The sequence below is a fragment of the Bos mutus genome, chromosome 2 (assembly GCF_027580195.1).
Source record: "Bos mutus isolate GX-2022 chromosome 2, NWIPB_WYAK_1.1, whole genome shotgun sequence".
In the NCBI taxonomy this organism is placed as follows: domain Eukaryota; kingdom Metazoa; phylum Chordata; class Mammalia; order Artiodactyla; family Bovidae; genus Bos; species Bos mutus.
Window position 1 is genome coordinate 79,623,379 of NC_091618.1, and position 23,628 is coordinate 79,647,006.

The 23,628-nt window shown below is 34.4% G+C and overlaps 1 protein-coding gene across 1 annotated transcript in view; it reads right to left on the bottom strand.

Moving 5' to 3' along the window:
* The window catches only part of LRP1B (LDL receptor related protein 1B), a 1,793,119-nt gene that overhangs the window by 558,631 nt on the left and 1,210,860 nt on the right, over positions 1-23,628 (bottom strand). The window contains exons 37-40 of the mRNA XM_070360639.1: positions 8,711-8,837; positions 8,424-8,575; positions 8,005-8,129; positions 6,288-6,656 (exon numbers count right to left, since the gene is read on the bottom strand). Coding sequence (XP_070216740.1) covers positions 6,288-6,656; positions 8,005-8,129; positions 8,424-8,575; positions 8,711-8,837 — 773 coding nt within the window. The remainder of the gene's footprint in view (positions 1-6,287; positions 6,657-8,004; positions 8,130-8,423; positions 8,576-8,710; positions 8,838-23,628) is intronic.

Below are 23,628 nucleotides of genomic sequence, written 5' to 3' on the forward strand. Positions count from 1 at the left end.
AAACTCAAAATGGATTAAAGATCTAAATGTAAGACCAGAAACTATAAAACTCCTAGAGGAGAACATAGGCAAAACACTCTCTGACATACATCACAGCAGGATCCTCTATGACCCACCTCCCAGAATATTGGAAATAAAAGCAAAAATAAACAAATGGGACCTAATTAAACTTAAAAGCTTCTGCACAACAAAGGAAACTATTAGCAAGGTGAAAAGACAGCCTTCAGAATGGAAGAAAATAATTGCAAATGAAGCAACTGACAAACAACTAATCTCAAAAATATACAAGCAACTCCTACAGCTCAACTCCAGAAAAATAAGTGACCCAATCAAAAAATGGGCCAAAGAACTAAATAGACATTTCTCCAAAGAAGACATACAGATGGCTAACAAACACATGAAAAGATGCTAAACATCACTCATTATCAGAGAAATGCAAATCAAAACCACTATGAGGTACCATTTCACACCAGTCAGAATGGCTGCGATCCAAAAGTCTACAAATAATAAATGCTGGAGAGGGTGTGAAGAAAAGGGAACCCTCTTACACTGTTGGTGGGAATGCAAATTAGTACAGCCACTATGGAGAACAGTGGCTTAAAAAGCTTAAAAAGCTTTTTCATATTTTTACACTTCAAATTCTCTGAGCCTTTAGTCTAGAAGAGTAGTTTGCAATTATTTTTGTTCTGAGGACTTTTGCACTCTTAAAAAATATTGAAAATTCCAGGAAACCTTTTGTATATGTGAGGTACTATCTATTACATTGTTAGAAATTTAAACTGAAAAATGTTTTAATATGTATTAATATATTTAAAAAAATGATAGCATACTAATATAAATGGCATCATCTATGAAAATAGCTGCATTTTTTAAATGAGAAAAAGCAATGTTTTATCATTTTATCAGTGTGCTTAATGACTGGATTACTACAATACAGCTGAATTCTCATATCTACTTCAAATTTGTTGTGTTATTTTAGTTGGAATTTATGAATAAAATCCCTCATGATTATACAGTGGAAGTGAGAAATAGATTTAAGGGACTAGATCTGATAGATAGAGTGCCTGATGAACTATAGACGGAGGTTCGTGACATTGTACAGGCTCAGGGATCAAGATCATCCCCATGGAAAAGAAATGCAAAAAAGCAAAATGCTGTCTGAGTAGGCCTTACAAATAGCTGTGAAAAGAAGAGAAGTGAAAAGCAAAAGAGAAAAGGAAAGATATAAGCATCTGAATGCAGAGTTCCAAAGAATAGCAAGGAGAGATAATAAAGCCTTCCTCAGAGATATGCAAAGAAATAGAGGAAAACAACAGAATGGGAAAGACTAGAGATCTCTTCAAGAAAATTAGAGATACCAAGGGAACATTTCACGCAAAGATGGGCTCAATAAAGGACAGAAATGGTATGGACCTAACATAAACAGAAGATATTAAGAAGAGGTGGCAAGAATACACAGAAGAACTGTACAAAAAGATCTTCATGACCCAGATAATCACGATGCTGTGATCGCTGACCTAGAGCCAGACATCCTGGAATGTGAAGTCAAGTGGGCCTTAGAAAGCCTCACTATGAACAAAGCTAGTGGAGGTGATGGAATTCTAGTTGAGCTATTTCAAATCCTGAAAGATGATGCTATGAAAGTACTGCACTCAATATACCAGCAAATTTGGAAAACTCAGCAGTGTCCACAGGACTGGAAAAGGTCAGTTTTCATTCCAGTCCCAAAGAATGGCAATGCCAAAGAATGCTCAAACTACCGCACAATTGCACTCATCTCACACGCTAGTAAAGTAATGCTCAAAACTCTCCAAGCCAGCCTTCAGCAATATGTGAACTGTGAACTTCCAGATGTTCAAGCTCGTTTTAGAAAAGGCAGAGGAACCAGAGATCAAATTGCCAACATCCGCTGGATCATGGAGAAAGCAAGAGAGTTCCATAAAAACATCTATTTCTGCTTCATTGACTATGCCAAAGCCTTTGACTGTGTGGATCACAATAAACTGTGGAAAATTCTGAAAGAGATGGGAATACCAGACCACCTTACCTGCCTCTTGAGAAACCTATATGCAGGTCAGGAAGCAACAGTTAGAACTGGACATGGAACAACAGACTAGTTCCAAATAAGAAAAGGAGTACGTCAAGGCTGTATATTGTCACCCTGCTTATTTAACTTCTATGCAGAGTACATCATGAGAAATGCTGGGCTGGAAGAAGCACAAGCTGGAATCAAGATTACCGGGAGAAATATCAATAACCTCAGATATGCACATGACACCACCCTTATGGCAGAAAGTGAAGAGGAACTAAAAAGCCTCTTCATGAAAGTGAAAGAGGAAAGTGAAAAGGTTGGCTTAAAGCTCAACCTTCAGAAAACGAAGATCATGGCATCTGGTCCCACCACTTCATGGGAAACAGATGGGGAAACAGTGGAAACAGTGTCAGACTTTATTGTTTTGGGCTCCAAAATCACTGCAGATGGTGACTGCAGCCATGAAATTAAAAGACACTCCTTGGAAGAAAAGTTATGACCACCCTAGACAGCCTATTGAAAAGCAGAGACATTACTTTGCCAACAAAGGTCCGTCTAGTCAAGGCTATGGTTTCTCCTGTGGTCATGTATGGATGTGAGAGTTGAACTGTGAAGAAGGCTGAGCGCTGAAAAATTGATGCTTTTGAAATGTGATGTTGGAGAAGACTCTTGAGAGTCCCTTGGACTGCAAGGAGATCCAACCAGTCCATTCTGAAGGAGATCAGCCCTGGGATTTCTTTGGAAGGAATGATGCTGAAGCTGAAACTCCAATACTTTGGCCACCTCATGTGAAGAGTTGACTCATTGGAAAAGACTCTGATGCTGGGAGTGATTGGGGGCAGGAGGAGAAGGGGACGACAGAGGATGAGATGGCTGGATGGCATCACTGACTCGATGGACATGAGTCTGAGTGAGCTCCGGGAGTTGGTGATAGACAGGGAGGCCTGGCGTCCTGTAATTCATGGGGTCTCAAAGAGTCAGATACGACTGAGTGACTGAACTGAACTGATAAAGACAATCCAGCTTCACACAGCTACAGAGTTGAAAAGGAAGGAGGGTTTTCATAGCCTTTCAGATAATTCTGAATATGCTTTTATACTACAGAACATGAAAAGTGATAGTTACTTAAAGGTTAGATTCAGTGTAGAATCAGAAACCATAGTGATGAATGTTTCATACTCCATTTCATTAAATTCATTGGTCTGTCTTATACTCTTAATGTATCATTTACCCAGGCATGATTTTATCATATAAGTAGGAAAATTTTGGTTCCCTGAGTTGCGCATATCTTCCAAATGTTGACAATTTCAGTATGCAACAACCCCTCCAATCACTAGTAATACCACTACCATCTCATCAGAAAAGCGTTTAAGTATTGGGAAACTATCAAGCTTACTATAGTAGATACAATTCTTCCAAAAATTTAATTTTTACTTGAAAGCTTGATTTTTATTATTTGCAACAAATGTAGGTTATTTTCCTTGGAATGATAGACTTATGGTATTCAGTCTGCCACACAACTAGGTTTGAATAATCATAGTTTGTCTGTTCCTCATTCAAGTAAAAGATAATGTCAGTTAAAAGAACCATGGACTTACATAAAGACAGAAATACCCAGTTTCCTTTAGCAGCCATTGGACTTAAGAATGCAATAGAAGTTCCCTATTTGTATTTTATCACAGAGTGTAAAAAGAGGTGTAATCTGAAGGATTAGGAAAGATTAAGATTTAATAAAATTATTTTTTTAGCTTTTCTTCAAGGACATTCTTAGGTTAAACTGGTTTTTTTTTTTTTTTCCTGCTATTAAGTGGCAGTGAAAAATACACTCACTACTAGTACTGTTTGGTGCTGCTGTCTTCATTAATGCTAAGGTATCATCAGTTTAGCCACAATGGTTTTTCCACCATTGGTGCCATTTTTAACACTGTAAAAAAAGACAAATATCTAGTATTATTATGAACATACTTTTGATCACTTAGATTCCTTGACTCTGTTCCATTGTACCCTCTGCCTTTCCCCAGACAGATTATTTATTCTCTAGACCTTTAGTATCTTAGAGATTCTATTAAATTTCAATAGAAATTTAATTTTTTAAATTGAAGAAGTTAATAGATTACATGTGCAACATGAGCATATTCAACTCTAAATTGTATTAGTCTAAGAAAATGGAGTGAGGACCAAAGAGAATTATAGTATAAACTTCATAGAGCTATAACTAAAGAATCAACAACTCTCAAATGTCTGAACTCTATGATTAGTATATTTATAGTTGTATCTTCATATTTACACACACACTAGAGAGCAAAATAGCATGAATATACAATGCTATATGTATGTTTGTGCTAGAATATACAAATTGGTATTAAACTATCAATAAGTATGGTACCCTACAGAATAACGAAATAATATTTTATATTTGTATATACTTGAAAGTACACAGCTGAACTGACTTGGAAAGGCTGAGTCAGATTTGAATAGACCCAAAGGATTTTGAGATACTAAATGTTGAAAGAACAAAATAAACTATAGCAGGCCTAGCATGGGATGGTAATGTATAATAGAGTTTGACATTAAGTATCTATTTTTCATATGAATAAAATATATGAGTAGATACTGGATCTCTCTAGTTATCTAGTTATCTCTTTAGTTAATATATATTTATATTAACATAAGCTGACTCTTTTATATATTAGCTATATGATAGTAAATATTATAAAATCATTGTCAAAAGTGAGGGAAAATAGGTCTTTTTCATAAACAGGTGATGAAATTATATATTAATATAGTCTTCTTGAAAAGAAATTTGACCAATTATAAAAATTAGCATTGATTTTGCAGTTCTATTTCTAGGATTCTATACAAAAGCAATATTCACATTTGTGAAAAAATATTTATGTGACATTCATTGTAGGTAATGATAAGACACCAAAACAACCTAAATGATTGTGAATAAGAAAATGGTTAAATAAATTAATTTACCCTTAGTACAGGAGAGATGGGCTTCCCAGGAGGCACTAGTGGTAAAGAACCTGCCTGTCAATGCAGGAGACATAAGAGACTGGGGTCCAATTCCTGGGTCAGGAAGACCCCCTGATCAAGGGCATGGCAACCCATTCCAGTATTCTTGCCTGGGAAATTTCACAGACAGAGGGGCCTGGTGGGCTCTAGTCCATAGAGTCGCAAAGAGCTGGACACGACTGAAGTGACGTGGCACAGAGACACAGGATAGATACAGGCTTTCAAAATAATGAGATAGAGCATTATATACTTAAATGAAAGCCTTTAAAGATATATTCTAAGTGAAAAAAGCAGGTGAATGTTGCATACAGATCATTCCATTTTTGTAATTACAAATGAAACACATACATATAGAAAATTCTGGAGGCATGACAGCTGTCACAAGTAAGTAAACGGAATTGATGTTGCAGTGATGGGGCAAAAACTTCCTTTCAAATCCATATTACTTGAACATTTTACAATAAACTTATGTATTACTTTGAAATTTAAAAAGTAATGACAAAGGTTGACCTCAATAAAGTAAAATTGGGAAAGTAAGGAATATATGGAAATATGTTCCATACGTTAAACAAGGAATAGGAAGATAGTTCCTGTAAAATTGGATGACAGGAAGAGGTTTCTCTAAATTATATAGATGATTCATACAATATTACATTTGAATCCCATAAAATATTAAAATGACTGTCTTATAAAATTTTTTAAATGTCTTAAAAATATTAATTCATTAGTTACATTCTCTCATCAAGAATGTTATATCTGTGATATAACAGATATATAACAAATATATAACAAAGATATGTAACAGATATATCACAAAGATATATCTTTGATATAACAAAGATAATCTGTGATATTTGAGAAAATAAAATTCACCAAATATAATTAGATAGGTATCCCTAAAGATATAATTTCTCCCATTAGAAGAAAATAAAATTAGTAAGTTTTATACTAAAAATTATTTCCCATGAATTTTAATAAACATTTATAATAAACATTATAAAGGAATATACTGAATGTTCCATGATTAGAAGCTAATAATCATAATATTCATGCTGTACACGTTAAGCAGTTAATTGCTTCTTTGACTTTTGGGGTTTTGGATGATATAGTTGCACTTGTTTTAGAATAAAAACTCTAGGAAAATGTAATTACTACATGCAATCACCACTCTAATTTCTCTATTACTCCAAATGATACCCGTTTCCACTAAACTATTAAAAAAAAATGTTGTACTTACTTTCAACAATTACTTGTCTGTCTTCCCAGTTATCTTTAATAAGCTGTATATTTCCAAAGTGTGCATCACTGTAGAAGATTCGGTTGCTACCTTTTCTTTGATTATAGTCAAAAGCCAAGGCTATGACATTCTTGAAATAACGTGGATTTTCATATGGCCTTATTGGTGAATTTAAGTTGGTTTCATCAGAAAGATGAATACTTTTTAATATTGTTCTCCCTGAATACAGCAAATAGCCTTCATGCCTTAGGCATGTAACTCCATCTTCTGCCAAATATCCATGGGCACAAGCACAAGTTCTCCAGGAATTTCCTCGATAAAGACAGAGCTGCTGACATCCCCCATTGTTCTTGGCACAAACATTGGTCCCTAGAGAGAAGAAAAAGATACATACACACATTGTGCTTTTGCTTTTGTTTTCCATATAGTTTTTTCTTAGAAACATATTAAAAATTAACATTGAATCTTCTGGATTATTTTATTCTTAATTTTAGACTGGTCAGTAAAAAAATCAAACACTGTAAAGTACTGTTTTGTTTTGTTTTTTTTAGTCACTCCACTTTAAAACCTTAGATTTATTATTTCACACTCTTCTGCTTCCCTGACCATCTAAAGAGAATTATTTAAAAGTTAACCTTAATCTGTTAGTTAAGTACATAACTTTTTTGAAACTTGATACTGAGATTACAATAGGTTTCAAGTATTGTAATCTTTGGAGCAAGTAACTAATTCACTCAAAACATGAACTGAGTTCACCAAGGAAAACAAAGAAGCACTACCTGTGTCTATGAAGTATATAAGGTATTAAAGAAATTCATGGTTCCAATGTTACTAACATCCTAAGTATACTGGGCATAAGTTTTTTACTCCAGTTTTGAGTGAGTGTGTAATATGCTATTAAGATTTCTATGTCAGACTAATTCTCCTTCATGAATCCATCATCCTCTAACGGCACTTAAAATAAATATTATCTTAATAGAAATGATATTAAAAAATATCTAAGTCACTGTCATACCAGTTTAAAAACATTTTAAAGAAAAATGTTTTAAAGAAACATATTTTAAGAAAAATGTTTTAAAGAAACATATTTTAAAGAAATATGTTTTAAGGAAACATATTTTAAAGAAAAATGTTTTAAGGAAACATATTTTAAAGAAATACGTTTTAAGGAAACATATTTTAAAGAAATATGTTTTAAAGAAACATATTTCAAAGAAATGATGACTGTGGACACATTTCACACTAATAGCAACCTTCCGAAGCCATCATCACTTTATATATTAAAATATAATCTGACATGAAGACAACCTTTTGGGCCAAGTAATGCAGCATGTTTGGTCAGTTCTAAATAAAATGGAAAAACATTTGGCTGCTCTTTGCTAATATCCTAATTGTGCTTTTTATACTTAGGTTAAATATATGTATTTATCAAATGTTTCTATATTACTTAGTCTAAACCTATACTGAAGACAGGCCAAGTATATAACATGTCCATATCCATGCACTGTCTAGGCAAAAATATCTATCTATGAATGATTATAAATTAATTTCATTAGGCTACCATATAATTTTTGTTAGAAATTAGGGGGTAAAAAAAAGAGGGTCTTGAGGTTTGGGACTTATAAAAATTAATATCTAAGTTAGGTTGATAAATAAATGTTAAAAAAATAAGAGAAAAAAATAGCATAAAATGTATTGATAATAGAAGAGCACTGACCTTTCTCTCTTACTCGGTTAAAGATTTTAACCTCCTTCAGGTTGACTCCAAGACCCGTTCTCATGGTTACAGTTTCTGTGGCATCATTCTTGTGGCCCCTTCTGATGGACCCATTGGCATGTGCTCTGCCAAGAAGTCGAACATACACGATTAATAATCTTTAACTAATTCAAACCAAACCAGTTATTTAAGCTGAAGATAACAGATGGCCCAGCAGAAGGGAAAGAAACCAACATTAGTCTGTGACATTGAAAGAGTTGAGCCTGGAATAGCAAGAGCAACTGCTTTTTTTGTGGAAATTACATGGTTTGTGAGATTTTTTTGTGACCTTGGTAAGAAATGGCTAATCCTACAAGGGTAAATCAACTGACACTAAAATAACATTTTGAGACTCAAATACTTATGAAAAAATAAATTACCTGTCAGACCAGTAGATGTAAGCCCCAAAGACTGCAACTGAAAACATATCCACATTGTTCCCTGACAGCACCATCTCACGATTCCCACCAGTCTCAAGGTCAATTCTTTCTATCTTGTCTGTTCGAGCATCACACCAGTACAATTTATTTTCCTAAGATCGATTGAAAAGTAATATTACAAGCTGTTTTTTATTAAGTGTTTTACAAAGAAAATAAGAGAACACTAAAAATTGAGTAAAGCAAGTTTGCATTTAATGCAGTTTAAACACTTAAGACAACCAACAGACCTCAAAGTCAATGGAGATACCATTTGGCCATGCTATTCCCATGCTCACGAGGACAACCTTCTCTGAGCCATCTAAGCGAGCCTTTCCAATGCAGGGCATCTGTCCCCACTCAGTCCAGAACAAGTAGCTGAAATGAAATTTTAGGTAAACTCAGGTAAACACAAAAATGTATATTATTAATAAAAACAGCAATAACATTCATATTAACAACAAAAATACCTTTTACAAATAAATATATGTATGTATTTGTTTGCAATAAAATAATTTTTATTGTAAAAAATTAGCTATTCATAGAAAGTACTAGGAAGAGTTTCCAAAATACCCTGTGTACACACTACCCTACCTGAAATGCCTTATACTTGCTTAATTTGCTCCTGTATTTGATATCACAAACATCATTTCCTTCAAGAAGCCTTCTATGTTCTGATTTTTGCACCATACATTCTACTTCATTGTGTGAATTAGAGTGGCAAATTTACATTTGTATTTCTTTACAATTTTACTTTTTATTGATATATTTGGGTGCTATTAGATGTTAAGCACAATGAGGACAGAGATCTTTATTATTCACTGTTAACCTACAGCACTAGGTAATTTATGAATGCATACACAAATGCAGTATAAATTTCAATTCTGTCCACTTAGATTGCTAAATGGCTAGCTCTTCTAGTTTGAATTATATAAATTATCTTGTGATGCCATTTTAAAGCATGAATTCATACAAAGCAAAGCTTATTTTAGTAATCTGTAATATGGAAGTACTATGGAAGAAACTAAAATATAGAAAGAAAATCAGACAGAAAATGCAGAAATAAAACATGTCAATAAATGAAATGTTAAAACACAGAAGGTACATAATCCATGTTTTATTTCACCTATTCTTTCAAGAAATATAATATTTATATTCAGTTCAGTTCAGTCGCTCAGTCGTGTCCGACTTTTTGTGACCCCATAATCCCAGCACGCCAGGCCTCCCTGTCCATCACCAACTCCCGGAGTTCACCCAGACTCAAGTCCATCGAGTCAGTGATGCCATCCAGCCATCTCATCCTCTGTCGTCCCCTTCTCCTCCTGCCCCCAATCCCTCCCAGCATCAGAGTCTTTTCCAATGAGTCAACTCTTCACATGAGGTGGCCAAAGTACTGGAGTTTCAGCTTTAGCATCATTCCTTCCAAAGAAATCCCAGGGCTGATCTCCTTCAGAATGGACTGGTTGGATCTCCTTGCAGTCCAAGGGACTCTCAAGAGTCTTCTCCAACACCACAGTTCAAAAGCATCAATTTTTCAGCGCTCAGCCTTCTTCACAGTCCAACTCTCACATCCATACATGACCACAGGAAAAACCATAGCCTTAAGTAGATCAACCTTTGTTGGCAGAGTAATGTCTCTGCTTTTGAATATGCTATCTAGGTTGGTCATAACTTTCCTTCCAAGGACTAAGCGTCTTTTAATTTCATGGCTGCAGTCACCATCTGCAGTGACTTTGGAGCCCCAAAAAATAAAGTCTGACACTGTTTCTCCATCTATTTCCCATGAAGTGATGGGACCAGATGCCATGATCTTCGTTTTCTGAAGGTTGAGCTTTAAGCCAACTTTTTCACTCTCCACTTTCACTTTCATCAAGAGGCTTTTGAGTTCCTCTTCACTTTCTGCCATAAAGGTGATGTCATCTGCATATGTGAGGTTATTGATATTTCTCCCAGCAATCTTGATTCCAGCTTGTGTTTCTTCCAGTCCAGCGTTTCTCATGATGTACTCTGCATATAAGTTAAATAAGCAGGGTGACAATATACAGCCTTGACGTACTCCTTTTCCTATTTGGAAGCAGTCTGTTGTTCCATGTTCAGTTCTAACTGTTTTTTCCTGACCTGCATACAAATTTCTCAAAAGGCAGATCAGGTGGTCTGGTATTCCCATCTCTTTCAGAATTTTCCACACAGTCAAAGGCTTTGCCATAGTCAATAAAGCAGAAATAGATGTTTTTCTGGAACTCTCTTGCTTTTTCCACGATCCAGTGGATGTTGGCAATTTGATCTCTGGTTCCTCTGCCTTTTCTAAAACCAGCTTGAACATCTGGAAGTTCACAGTTCACATGTTGCTTAAGCCTGGCTTGGAGAATTTTGAGCATTACTTTACTAGTGTGTGAGATGAGTGCAATTTTGTGGTAGTTTGAGCATTCTTTGGCATTGCCTTTCTTTGGGATTGGAATGAAAACTGACCTTTTCCAGTCCTGTGGCCACTGCTGAGTTTCCCAAATTTGCTGGCATATTGAGTGCAGCACTTTCACAGCATCATCTTTCAGGATTTGAAATAGCTCAACTGGAATTCCATCACCTCCACTAGCTTTGTTCGTAGTGATGCTTTTAAGGCCCACTTGACTTCGCATTCCAGGATGTCTGGCTCTAGGTGAGTGATCACACCATCATGATTATCTTGGTCCTGAAGATCTTTTTTGTACAGTTCTTCTGTGTATTCTTGCCATCTCTTCTTAATATCTTCTGCTTCTGTTATTACAATACAGAAATTCATGCTTTCAGATAAACCAGATCTATTCTTCTGAAGTTATGCCCAGTGAAGCTTTATTCAGCTGTCAGAAAATAGCAGTGACTAAAGTTTAGAAAAATATGGCAATCATTGACTCATCACACAAAAGAGTGTATACTCTGTGCATATTTGTTGTGACCAACCTAGACAGCATACTGAAAAGCAGAGACATTACTTTGCCAACAAAAGTCCATCTAGTCAAGGCTATGGTTTTTCCAGTGGTCATGTATGGATGTGAGAGTTGGACTGTGAAGAAAGCTGAGCACCGAAGAACGGATGCTTTTGAAATGTGGTGTTGGAGAAGACTCTTGAGAGCCCCTTGGACTGCAAGGAGATCCAACCAGTCCATTCTGAAGGAGATCAGCCCTGGGTGTTCTTTGGAAGGACTGATGCTGAAGCTGAAACTCCAGTACTTTGGCCACCTCATGCGAAGAATGGACTCATTGGAACAGACTCTGATGCTGGAAGGGATTGGGGGCAGGAGGAGAAGGGGACGACAGAGGATGAGATGGCTGGATGGCATCACCGACTTGATAGACATGAGTTTGAGTGAACTCCAGGAATTGGTGATGGACAGGGAGGCCTGATGTGCTGCGATTCATGGGGTCGCCAAGTGTCAGACATGATTAAGTGACTGAACTCAACTGAACTGACTGATATAAGCAATCGTACACAAGAAGAGAAAGTGAGACTGCATATAGAAACAACTGAGCGACTGATCTGATCTGATCTGATCTGATGTTCACATTTTGTATTTCTCCATGAAAATACTAAACTATATAAAAATATGTGTATATCCTTTATACATATTGTTTTGATTTATCTTAAAAGTTGATTTTTTCCCCTGAAAATGCTGTATAAAATAAATGCATTGGACTTTTACAACCAAATTGAGCTATGGCTGGAATCCCAAGTATATTAATTCTGAAGAAACTTTCACTCCTATTTATAAGCTCTATAAATCAAAAAGGGAAAACTTTGTAGCAAGAAATTCAACTATTAATATTTTACTGATTATATCTAGGTTGAAGCAGGCATGATGATACCTATACTTGTATTAAAATTATGAGTTTTAAGTCTTTAAGGGACATTGCATTAAAAAATTATTAAAAATTAATATTTTAACTGAAAGGTAAATGTGTTGCATCATTTAACTTTTCAAGGAGAAATTTTAGCATTACCAATGACATTAAAATGACTAATCAGTTGTTTGTTAAGATGGGAAGAACGTTATACTGTGAAGGAGGCATTTTAGGCACCACGACAGATGTGCTTATTTATTCAATATGATTCTTGTCATATACTTTTAATATATTCCAGAGTTAAAATATGGAAGGAAGGGAGTATAATATATATTTTATTTAATAGTAAACTGCTTTCAAATGTACTAAATGACTAATAAAAATATTATATCAAGTGAGTAGGTCAAATCAGCCATTTAACATATTAAATCTCACAACTATAGAAACTGCAATTCAGGGAGTTAATGATCATAATCACATGGCTGATAAGGGAACTGCACACAGGCTTTATTAACCCAGGTCTGTACCTTCTTCTCTATGTTGTCTCAAAAAATACAAATATAATACAACAACAATATCAAATGTTATTTTCCCCTAGGTATAAATATAGCAAAAATCTCCATACTTAAAACACAAAACAAAATATGAAAAAAGTCTTAGTCTTAAAAATAAGTCTCTCCTTCTTTATCCCTTGTTTCCTCCTATTTTAAATTTGCAATACTTCCATGCAGGAGGCTTAGATGAATGGCAACAAAATTAGGAATAAAAAAATATTCAAAATAAAACTGTCTTGAATACAGAGTTTATTCAATTTTCAGTAGTAATTTGACAAACTGTTACAACATAGCTAAATAGGACAAAACTGACTGCAGGCATCACTTTTGTGGCTAAAATATTTATCAGCTTAATACAACTAAAAGATTCTACACCCACCAAAGTTAAGCAACATTTTATGAATGTCAGGTAAATAACAACTGATTTGCTCATTAAACTGAAATGGAGAGTACAAAATTAACACCTTGAAAACCTTTGGGAATGATAAACCAAATGTAGAGAAAGAATGCTACTTACAAAACTGAAGGGAGAAACTTATGAATAATTTAAGAAGCAATTTACATATACATGTTTGATTTATTTTTAATGAACATAGATTCTTCATATCTAAATGTGATATCTAGCAATGGGAAGAAATTAAAATTGTTTTCACTGGTTTTTGAGACTCCATGGAAATTAAGATTCAGTGATAGCATTTCAAATTGTATCATCCCCATATGAGTTTAGTTTTGCTGTTGTGAAGTGTTTGTTGGTTCATATGATACAACCAAGAAAATTGCCTTTAGAGTATTAACTTGGTTGATCTAGCCCTGAAAATACTTTTCAAGGCTATCCCAGATCCAGAAATTTTTTAAATTATCAAAATCAAATGCTGCAAAAGACATTTCTCTGGATAATACTTTGTTTTACACTGAAAATACCCTCATTCACAGAAGCTTACAGTTACAGAATTAAAAACAGATTAAAAAAAACCAGACATTCAAAAGTGGTTTGAAATATTATAGAAATACTACTAATATCAGAAATCATCATAACACAAATATCCCTATTGTCTTAATTAGACATAGAAGTTCTTGACAGGAATATGTGCAAAGAATACATATTACAAGTTAACTTCCAATTAACTTTTGATATTTCAGTAATATGTAGAAGACTATTGGGTAGAGTTGAGTCCCCAAAAGTTTTTTAATTTATAATTGTAGTGATCACAGAATTAGTTTACACATAGGTGTGTTAATAATGGAAAACAAATATTTTTACATAACAATTAGATTCTGCTGAAAAATATACTTTCAAGGTACTATACATGTCTTTGAATAGTTCCAAAAAATATTTTGGGGGAAAGAAGGCTAACAGGAAACCTAAGCTCCAAATCTGGTGGGGAAAGAATAAAGGAATATGAGTAAGAGAAGAATGAACATGTTTAAATTGTTACAGACATATATTAAATATGATTCTCATATTTTAAATATATGAAAAATAGTGAAAAGCCTCTAATTTGAATCAATCATTTTCTTTTAAGGTTCTTTGACTCTTTCACTGGAGCATAGATCTGGGTTGCAATTTTTACAATAAATTTGCTATTTCCTCTAGTCCTATCCTTTCCCTAAGAGAATATAACATAGATACTTTATCAGATGTGCTGGAGAAAACCTGAAATAGTCAAAAATTGCCATGCTGGTACAAAAAATGAATATCACATTAATCTCTAACATAGGCAATTGGTTGAAAAGAGAATGAAGAATGTCACTCTGTTCTCTGCTAGAGTGGAGTTCAACATTGTGTTAGTTTATCTGTAGAAAGTAAGAAAGACAAAAGCCCTATAGGGTTTTATATATCGGGAATAGTAACTGAGCAATATCACTAGAATCACTTAAAACACATACTAATTGTATACCTCAGCCCATATATCTGTCTCTAAATTCATGCCAAAGCACAAGCAAAATAATACAGTATTGTCAAAGTTTGAATACATTTCATGAATATGTGAATTGACATCCTTCATCCTCTATGAGGAATACGGTATATTCCTCTATTTCTGAGAGGGATTATTCACACCCCTTTTGTCTTCATTTGTGTGCAATTTTTGTTTTGACAAAGTATTACATGCCAATCCCAAATCACTTTTCAAGTCCTGATGTGTTACTATTTCTTAGAGGCTCCTGAAAGTATAAAAAGAATGCAACCACAGATACTGGAACACTCTGCTCAAAGAAAGTCTAGAGAGAATATAACCTTGAATACTACTTTCTAATTTTTTTGTAGTGGTTTGGTGGATGATTCTCAAAAGTATTCTTTCATTGCAGTCATGCACTCATTCAACAAATATTAAATAGGTATCTATTAAGTGCCAGGAACTGATAATAAGAGATGAATTGGACTCAGTGACCCTTATAAAGGTCACTGTTTAATGACAGACACAAATGGGTAAATAAAGAATTACCTGAGAAAAATGTTAACAGCAATGCTTAAAACTTGCTAGTTTTAAGTCTCTGTAAGTCATGAAAGTAGGGGCTTCAACACAAAAACTGTGCAAGTGCTATGGTAAGAGAAGTTGTAATCCCCATAAACAACTTCAGAGGTGAACTTTCTAAGCAAATAAAGATACAGGCCATCTTGGTTGTTGTCTCTGTTTCAACTTAGAAATATTTTTATTATTTCTTAATATTGAAGACCTGTTTCTTCAGGTGGTATTCTGTTATTTTTTATCATTAAGTTTTACATTAGATTCCTTCTTGACTTTTCAAGGAAATCCAACAAGTCCATCCTAAAGGAAATCAGTCCTGAATATTCATTGGAAGGACTGATGTTGAAGCTGAAACTCCAATACTTTGGCCACCTGATATGAAGAACTGACTCATTTTAAAGGACCCTGATGCTGGGAAAGATTGAAGGTGGGGGGAGAAGGGGATGACAGAGGATGAGATGGTTGGATGGCATCACCAACTCAATGGACATGAGTTTGAGTAAACTCTGGGAGTTAGTGATGGACAGGGAAGCCTGGTGTGCTGCAGTCAATGGGGTCACAAAGAGTCAGACACAACTGAGCAACTGAATTGAACTGAACTGACTTTGCAATATTAAGTAATTACGTAAAACAATTATGTGTGTGCCCAGCCAACAGTGGAGAAATATGGAGAAAAAATCTTTAGAAAGAAACATTCCATTTCATCTGTAATTCCATAACATGTTAGGTTTATATTTAATTCCTTATTTTATGTATCTATTTATATCCTGCCATATTTCCCATCCTTTCATTTTAATAAATGTGTACATATACATATACATATATATATATACACATATTAGTTTGTATTTATATGGTTAACAGTTGTTTTCCTGAGTGAGTGGTCCATTTTTTAATTTCCTTTTTGTTTTCTCAATTTATAACACTTGATGTTTCCCTATAATATATGCATTTTCCTATGAAATATTTAACACAGACTCCAAGAGCCTAGACTTCTAGTGCTCATGAGTTGATTTGGAATTCTTAAAATATTATACAGAAAATTTTAACTGGTTTCATGACACCCAAACCATCTTATATATCAGTCATATCAACCTGCCCTGGATATCCCATGTTAAAACAAACTGAAGAAATTTCTATAAGCAGACAGAGAAATATCTTAAACTTCTCGTTTACCCTTTACTGAATTTTTACTGGTTGGATCTCTTAAGAATTAGGAACAAGGTCCTATACTTTTGTGCAACTGTTACTGGTCTCCATTCAACATGGCTTTGGTAGTCTGGCCCAGGGCCTCCTTCTTACAAAAGGAAGTGCCATGACCTTTCTGGGTTTTCTTTCTCCCTCACTAGCTTGTACCTGCAATGAAAGCAGAAGGCATCTTTATCACTTCTGGCCCTTCATTTTTCTTTTCAGTGGGAAAGGTAAGATTTAAGATTTGTGCTTAGAGGTGAAGAAATGAGAAACATATAGGGAAAAAAACAGGTAAGACATAACTATCTTTGAAAGAAGAGTGATTGAAGTAGAATTTTGGAGAAAATACTTAATGGAAAATAAAACACAGCAGTTTTCTTTCATTTGTCCTTATAATTTGTTAATATGCCTCTCTCAGAGTCTTGTATTAATAGAAAAAGGCGGATGTGATTTGGGGTACTATTGTGGTATTTCTGAGTTACTTAACCATCATGGTATATTAATGTTATGAATTAGCACCCTGATTCCATCATTATTTCTATTGCAAATCAAAGTTAATTCCTTCTTTATTGTATATCACCTTGACTTCAGATACAAAATATACTTTAGGAGATGGTGTTAAACTATGCTATACTTTTGTTGTTTCAAAGATGTTAAACTTTAATTCAAGACCTTCTATATATTATTGAACATATTCAAAATGCACATATATATACACACACACATACACATATATGTAATCAATCAAAGACCATTTAACAGGTGTACTTGTTGAATACCAAGATACCACAGAAAGCTGGATCTTTGCCATGGAAAGGAACACTTCTCAGAAAGTTATTTATGCTCATAGAGATATAAAGCTAAATTAAGAGAGGCAATGTAGATCCTGGTGCCTAAAAAGGGGGAAAAATAGAGTATTTGTGCTTCATTTAGAGATCATACATCATGGAAGATTAACTAGCTTTTTTGATATCATACTGTGACTTTCTACACATCTTTTGTTGTTGTTGTTGTAGGTAGAAAAACACTTTTTAGCATAAAGAGATTACATTTTAATTTTTTAAAGAGTGAGGCCTTACCAAAGAAAAAGGGAGTCAGTGGAGGAGAGAAACTGATTTTTCAAGCTAAACCAAATTCATATACACTTTCTATTTTGCATTTGGATACACTTTAAAAGACTTCAAGTCTCCATTGTTCAAAATCAGGCTTCATGCCCCACTCTTCAAGGAACATTTATATTTTGGATTCAGCTGATTTACTCCATTATGGTTCACCTTTTCCTTTGGTAAGGACACCTGCCACTTTTTAACTTTAGGCAGAATATTTAAATGCTGTACTTCATTCCTATGATATGAATTTTGACACTTATATGACTATGTAATATTACCTGGAAATCGGTGTTTAAGTAACTTTTACGCAGAGTGATCATTGATAAGCCCTTTTCCCACTCCTCTAAACTCATCAGTAAGCATATAGATAAGGTATTGGAAGACACTTTTCACTAATATTTCCAAGCAGTAATAAACATTTCCTGAAAAGAAACATAATATCTAAAAAGGTATATCAAGTCAATTTTGAATCCTGAAAAATGTCTATAGATGCAGTAATACTGAAGAAAAGTTTTTAAGAAGTGAAGATAGAGAAATAATATTTAAAATGGCTATTCATGTCAAAGATTTTTTTTTGAGGATGAAATGTGAATCTTGTGGGGAGGGGAGGCTCAAAATTAATAAATCAAAAGTGTTTACTGAGATCTGCCAGCTAAGTCAGCTCTGAGCTCAGAGTCACAATGGAGAGAAGTGGAAAACTTAAGAGACACCTGGAGATAAAAAATGACAGGATTTACAGACAGATTGAAATAGTTGATGAAAACCTGTGGAAAGTCTAAGTTTCGATCTTGTCAGGACAAAAGAACCATGGTTACACAAAAAGACACAATGTTTAGGACAGAAAGTAGATGAAAAATAGATGTAGTATATGAAAGTAGATAAAAAAAGTTTTAGTGAAAGTTGGATGTCACTGAAATAAGAATAAATCATTTCTAAAGGAAATTGTAAACAGAAATAAAAGGAATGAAGATAAAATATTGGATGTAATGCAATGATTAAAGTTAGAAACATGAAAATATATGTAAAAGATAAATATAGCAAGTGAGAAAATAGCATACAAAGCTTTAAATGTGTGTGCTCAGAACAGATACACAGTGCTCAAAAAAAAAAAAAAAAAAAACCTATATATATATAGGAGGGATCAGAGAGAACAGTAAAACTCCAAGTTAAAGAAGGTAACAGAGCAAAACTCTTGAGTGGATAATCAATGGAAAAGTTAAGAAGGCAAGCAGTATGAAACCTGAAAAAAAAAAATCTGGATTTGGCTATGGATAAATTTAGATATTCCTAGAAAGAACTAAAGCTGAAAACTCATTTCAGAAATTCAATGATGAGACATTTACTTCTAAGAACTAGAGAAGTAAACATGCAGAGAGAAATAGGGCAGCATTTTTCTTTTCAAATAAGAGGGATCTGAGCCTAGTTGAAAGCAAAGGGAAAATCTTCATTGTAAGTTAAAGATGATAGAATCGAAGAGTAACTGCAATGAGATGCCCAAAGAAATGGATGCCATTGTGTCTAGAATAAAAGTGAAGTATATTTAAGTAAGGGGGAAAAAAAAAAAAACTTTCTTTGAGGTTATATACTCTATTTCAAAACATTCACATTATGAATGTGTATATTCGCTCTAATACATTTAAACACCAAATCCATTTAATTGCTTTACTAATAGCTGACAATTTTGCCATCTTCCCCCTCCAAGATGACATACTTAGAGACCTTATGACTCATGTTGTTGATCCTGTGAACATCCCAGCTCATGCTTCTTCATCTTTTCTGTTTCAGGGACTTACATCTATCTCTCTTTTGCCTCAACCTTACATTACTCTAACTTCCTGTTCTTGGTTTCATTCCACTTCATCACTAATTTCTAGACCTCATCTCTTGATTAGCAACTCATGTTTACTCCCTTATAATTGCCAACTTTGACTATGTTATCACCTGCTCCCTTTTGGGGTTATTTTTCCCATCATTTTTCTACTGCTAAGTTACCAAGCATTCTTACTCAAGGTCATATAAATACCTCATTAGATTCTAGAAGTTCATTGCAGCTGGACACATGTTGCTTAATCCTTTTTATTCATATTCTATTTGCCACAATAATTTCAGCAAATCTACCTATTCACTTATAGCCACTAATTCTATGCATATCATCTATGACTTTCTTCAATTTCACTAATTTTAACCTCTAAAATAGATTCTACTGGCATATTCTTACTGCTGAAGCTGAAGCTCCAATACTTTGGCCACCTGATATGAAGAGTCAACTCACTGGAGAAGACCCTGATGCTGGGAAAGATTGAAGGCAGGAAGAGAAGGGGACGACAGAGGATGAGATGGTTGGGTGGCATCACCAACTCAATGACATGAGTTTGAGCAAACTCTGGGAGATGGTGAAGGACAGGGAAGCCTGGCGTGCTGCAGTCCATGAGGTCACAAAGAGTCAGACACAACTGAGTGACTGAACAACAACTGGCGTACTCTGTCCCCTTCATTCATTCCATTGCCAAAAATAGAAGAGAACTTTCCCTAATATAATCCTCCTATTTAAATTTACCTCATTTAATCTTCCCAATAACCACAAATGATATAGCATTTGAGATCAAGATACTTAAAAAGATATCAAAGGTAGGAAATGTCCACACTGACCTTCCAAACTGTAGTGGACACCATGGGTGCTGCATTTAGACACCCTCGATCCTGTTTGCGATTTCTAGGCACTCCAATACCCAGATACTGTGCCCTTTTCTTTTTAGTAACTCATATAGGCAACATTTTTCAGAGGACAGCTACTAGAATCTCCTTTTGCAAGTGGTGCTGAGAGCAAGAAATCTTGGGAATGTATATCTCCCCAGGGTTGCCCTATCCAGTGAATAACTGGCTGGGAGTTCGAAGTCAAGCTCCCTTGCTAAGTGAGGTTTACCCTCCAAAACTTTCCAAGGTTCACAGTCTAACCTTTGTTTGGCCCCTTTCTTATCTGACTTCTACCTGACTTGAATTTTCATTCCAGGATCTGTTTTCAGAGATACCTGATTTAAGATTCAAATCTTTTCCATCTGCTATCCTCCATTCTTCCTATTCCACCCTATTGCTTCTTCCCTGCCAAGGTTACTGCTAAACTCCTTGGAATCTATCTCCTCTTTACACACATTTTCTTCCACCCCTCAGTTGATGAATATGTGCAATACCTCCCTGGTCCCATACTAAGAAAAACCTTTCTTTATACCCTACTATCTTCTCAACAAACTTTCTATTTTTTACTCTTTTTCTTCATTGTCCAAATTTCTGTCACTGTAGTCTAAATATTCTGGCTCTATTTTCTAATTATCTTTCACTTATTAATTCTTTATATTTGGCTTCTGCTTTTATCAGTTTCCTGAAATTCATAACAATTAAAAATGTCATCCCTCTCACCAATTACATGTCCTGTTTTCTGCTTTTATGTCTCTCAATCTCCTTCTTGCAGATACATTTGAAGTTTTTCCTAAAACTCTCTTCTCTTGATTTCTATGACAGTGATTTTTCTGAGTACTTGAAATGACTTCTTTCTCTGCATTTCTTTTGCCTTATTGCTAATTTTGTTTTTGCTCCTCATAATCATTTTATCCCCTATTTGTAAACATTCTTTATTCATGTCATTAGACTTTTTTTCCTATAGTCTTCCTTGGATAATTTCATCCACTACCATTTTTTATTGCAGAACCTGAACTCTGTTGGAATAAGTAGGAATGACTCTATATTTATCCAACTCTTGCCTCTATTTATGCTTTACTATCTCTTCTCCAGAATTTGCTGTCTCAGGAAGAATCCAAGATTTCCAAGACAATCCTAGTTAAAAAAACAGAATGATATTATTAAGATTAATTCTCATGCATAAAAGACCAGATCTTTCTAAGTCCAAACTTTTATCTCATATCTATTTTAAAATATTATTCCCTCTTTCCAGCTTAGATCTGACACCTCCTGGCTTAAGAACTTGCAGTAAAAAAGTCACACAACTTTTCCATTTACAACTTTTATATTTATTTTAGTTTCCCACTTATATATTGGTCTCTGGTTGTCTCTCTTTATTGATCTAAGGGCAGAGAAAGAATCCTTCCTCTTCCTGCATAACATCCTTCCTGGAAGGATAAAGAACCATTCTGAAGAATTTCTTAAAGAATGCAACAACTTCAATGTACTTCTGATCTCTGCTTATGTGGATTCTCTGCAGTCATGGGGAAGGCTTAGGAGAGAGGATCCAGGACCAGTTTGTGTTTCATTTGGTAAACTGGGGATGGAGTCATCATAACATTTTTAAAATGTGGGGAATCCAATTGCCAATTTTATGGCCCCAACTTATCTTCCACCTACATTAACTACTTTTCCCTACATGTCCTTTATATACTTTTGCTCTTGGCAATGTCCTTTGCTTTGCCACTACTAATTTTTTATTTATTTTATTTCTTATTCATATAATACATTTCACTCCATCTCAAAAACATTCTTTCTTCATGTCTCCTCAATAAAGTGTCTACTAATCATCACCACAGCTGCTACTACCCTCACTTTTACTACCTACACCAGTCATAAGCTATCTGTTTTCTGAAAATTTAATGTAGTTTTACAATAGTCATATAAAAATTTTCACTTTAACATGAAATTTAGGTATCAGATTTAAGCTTGAGTTATATCAATATAGTCTTTTGGTGCTTCCATATTAGTTCTACTTTACATTATGTTACTTAATTTTCTAACACAATTTTGTACTTGTTTAAAAGTTTAAACAGAAAACTCATTGTGAACAAAAGCTACACCTTATTTATATCATCATACTTTACAGTGTCTACTGGTATCTTTCACATCATCTATCGTCCTGTTTTGTCAACATGTACTGAATTAAAGGCTGAGGAGGAGATGGAGACATCCTGACATGATCTTGTTGGCTGGGAGTAGCACTTAAACTGACAAAATAGTGAAGTACATGCAGAGTTTTTGCCTGATGTCTTCAATCATTCTAAAGAGAAATAGATATTGTTATATGCTAAGATGACTGTACAAAATATACTTAACAAAAGAAGGTCTGGAATAACAACTTGAGGGCAAAACTCGGCTTCAAAAGAAATGCAAGAGAAAACTAAAGATTGATAAGTTAGCAGCAAGAGGCCTGTTAAATTGAACTGCATAAATCAGTAATAGACCAGGCACAAGAAGTTCTCTAGAATAAAGTGAAGCACTGGACTTATAAATATGATGGGAAGAAATCATATTATTCAAACAAACCCATTTCCTGTGTATCTATAATATTTTATAACATTCAAATTATATTTGTTCCTACCTTAAAAATAATTACATATAGTCCAACAATTGATCAGGTTTATTTTTTCCATTGAGGGTATACTGATTCACTGCTTTATTATAAAGTATAAATGAAAAAGATACTTTAAAAATGTCACTGCATTAGTCAGTGTTAGTCATTCAGTCATGTCTGATTCTTTGTGACCCTATGGACTATAGCTCACCAGGATCCTATGTCCAAGGAATTCTCCAGGTAAGAATATTGGAGTGGGTTGCCATTCCCTTCTCCAGGGGATCTTCCTGACCTAGGGATTGAACCAGAGTCTCCTAAATTGCAGGCAGATTATTTATCATCTGAGCCACCATCGCACTGGAAGAGGAAATTTTATATTCAAGTTTACAGGTATGACATGGACACACTAAATTGACACATGTGTTTTATGCTTGGAACTAAACAAAATTATACCTTCCCTCAACATTCTTAATGTGTACTGGCAAGTGTCCATGAATGTGCAATTGTAGGCAAGAGAATGTACAGGGCAAGTCAGACCCAACTCAAATATTTTCTAAAACATCTAGCTTTTCTAACATTTTGTCATTATTTTTTATTCTCTTTCACTTATAATTCTAGTCTTTAAATTTTTATTATAACTTTTTGTAAAATCTGTTAAGCCTATTTTCTTATATGCTTGATATTTTTGGTTAATAGTTTCTGTAATACTTATATGTATATATGTAACAGGTAGCACACATA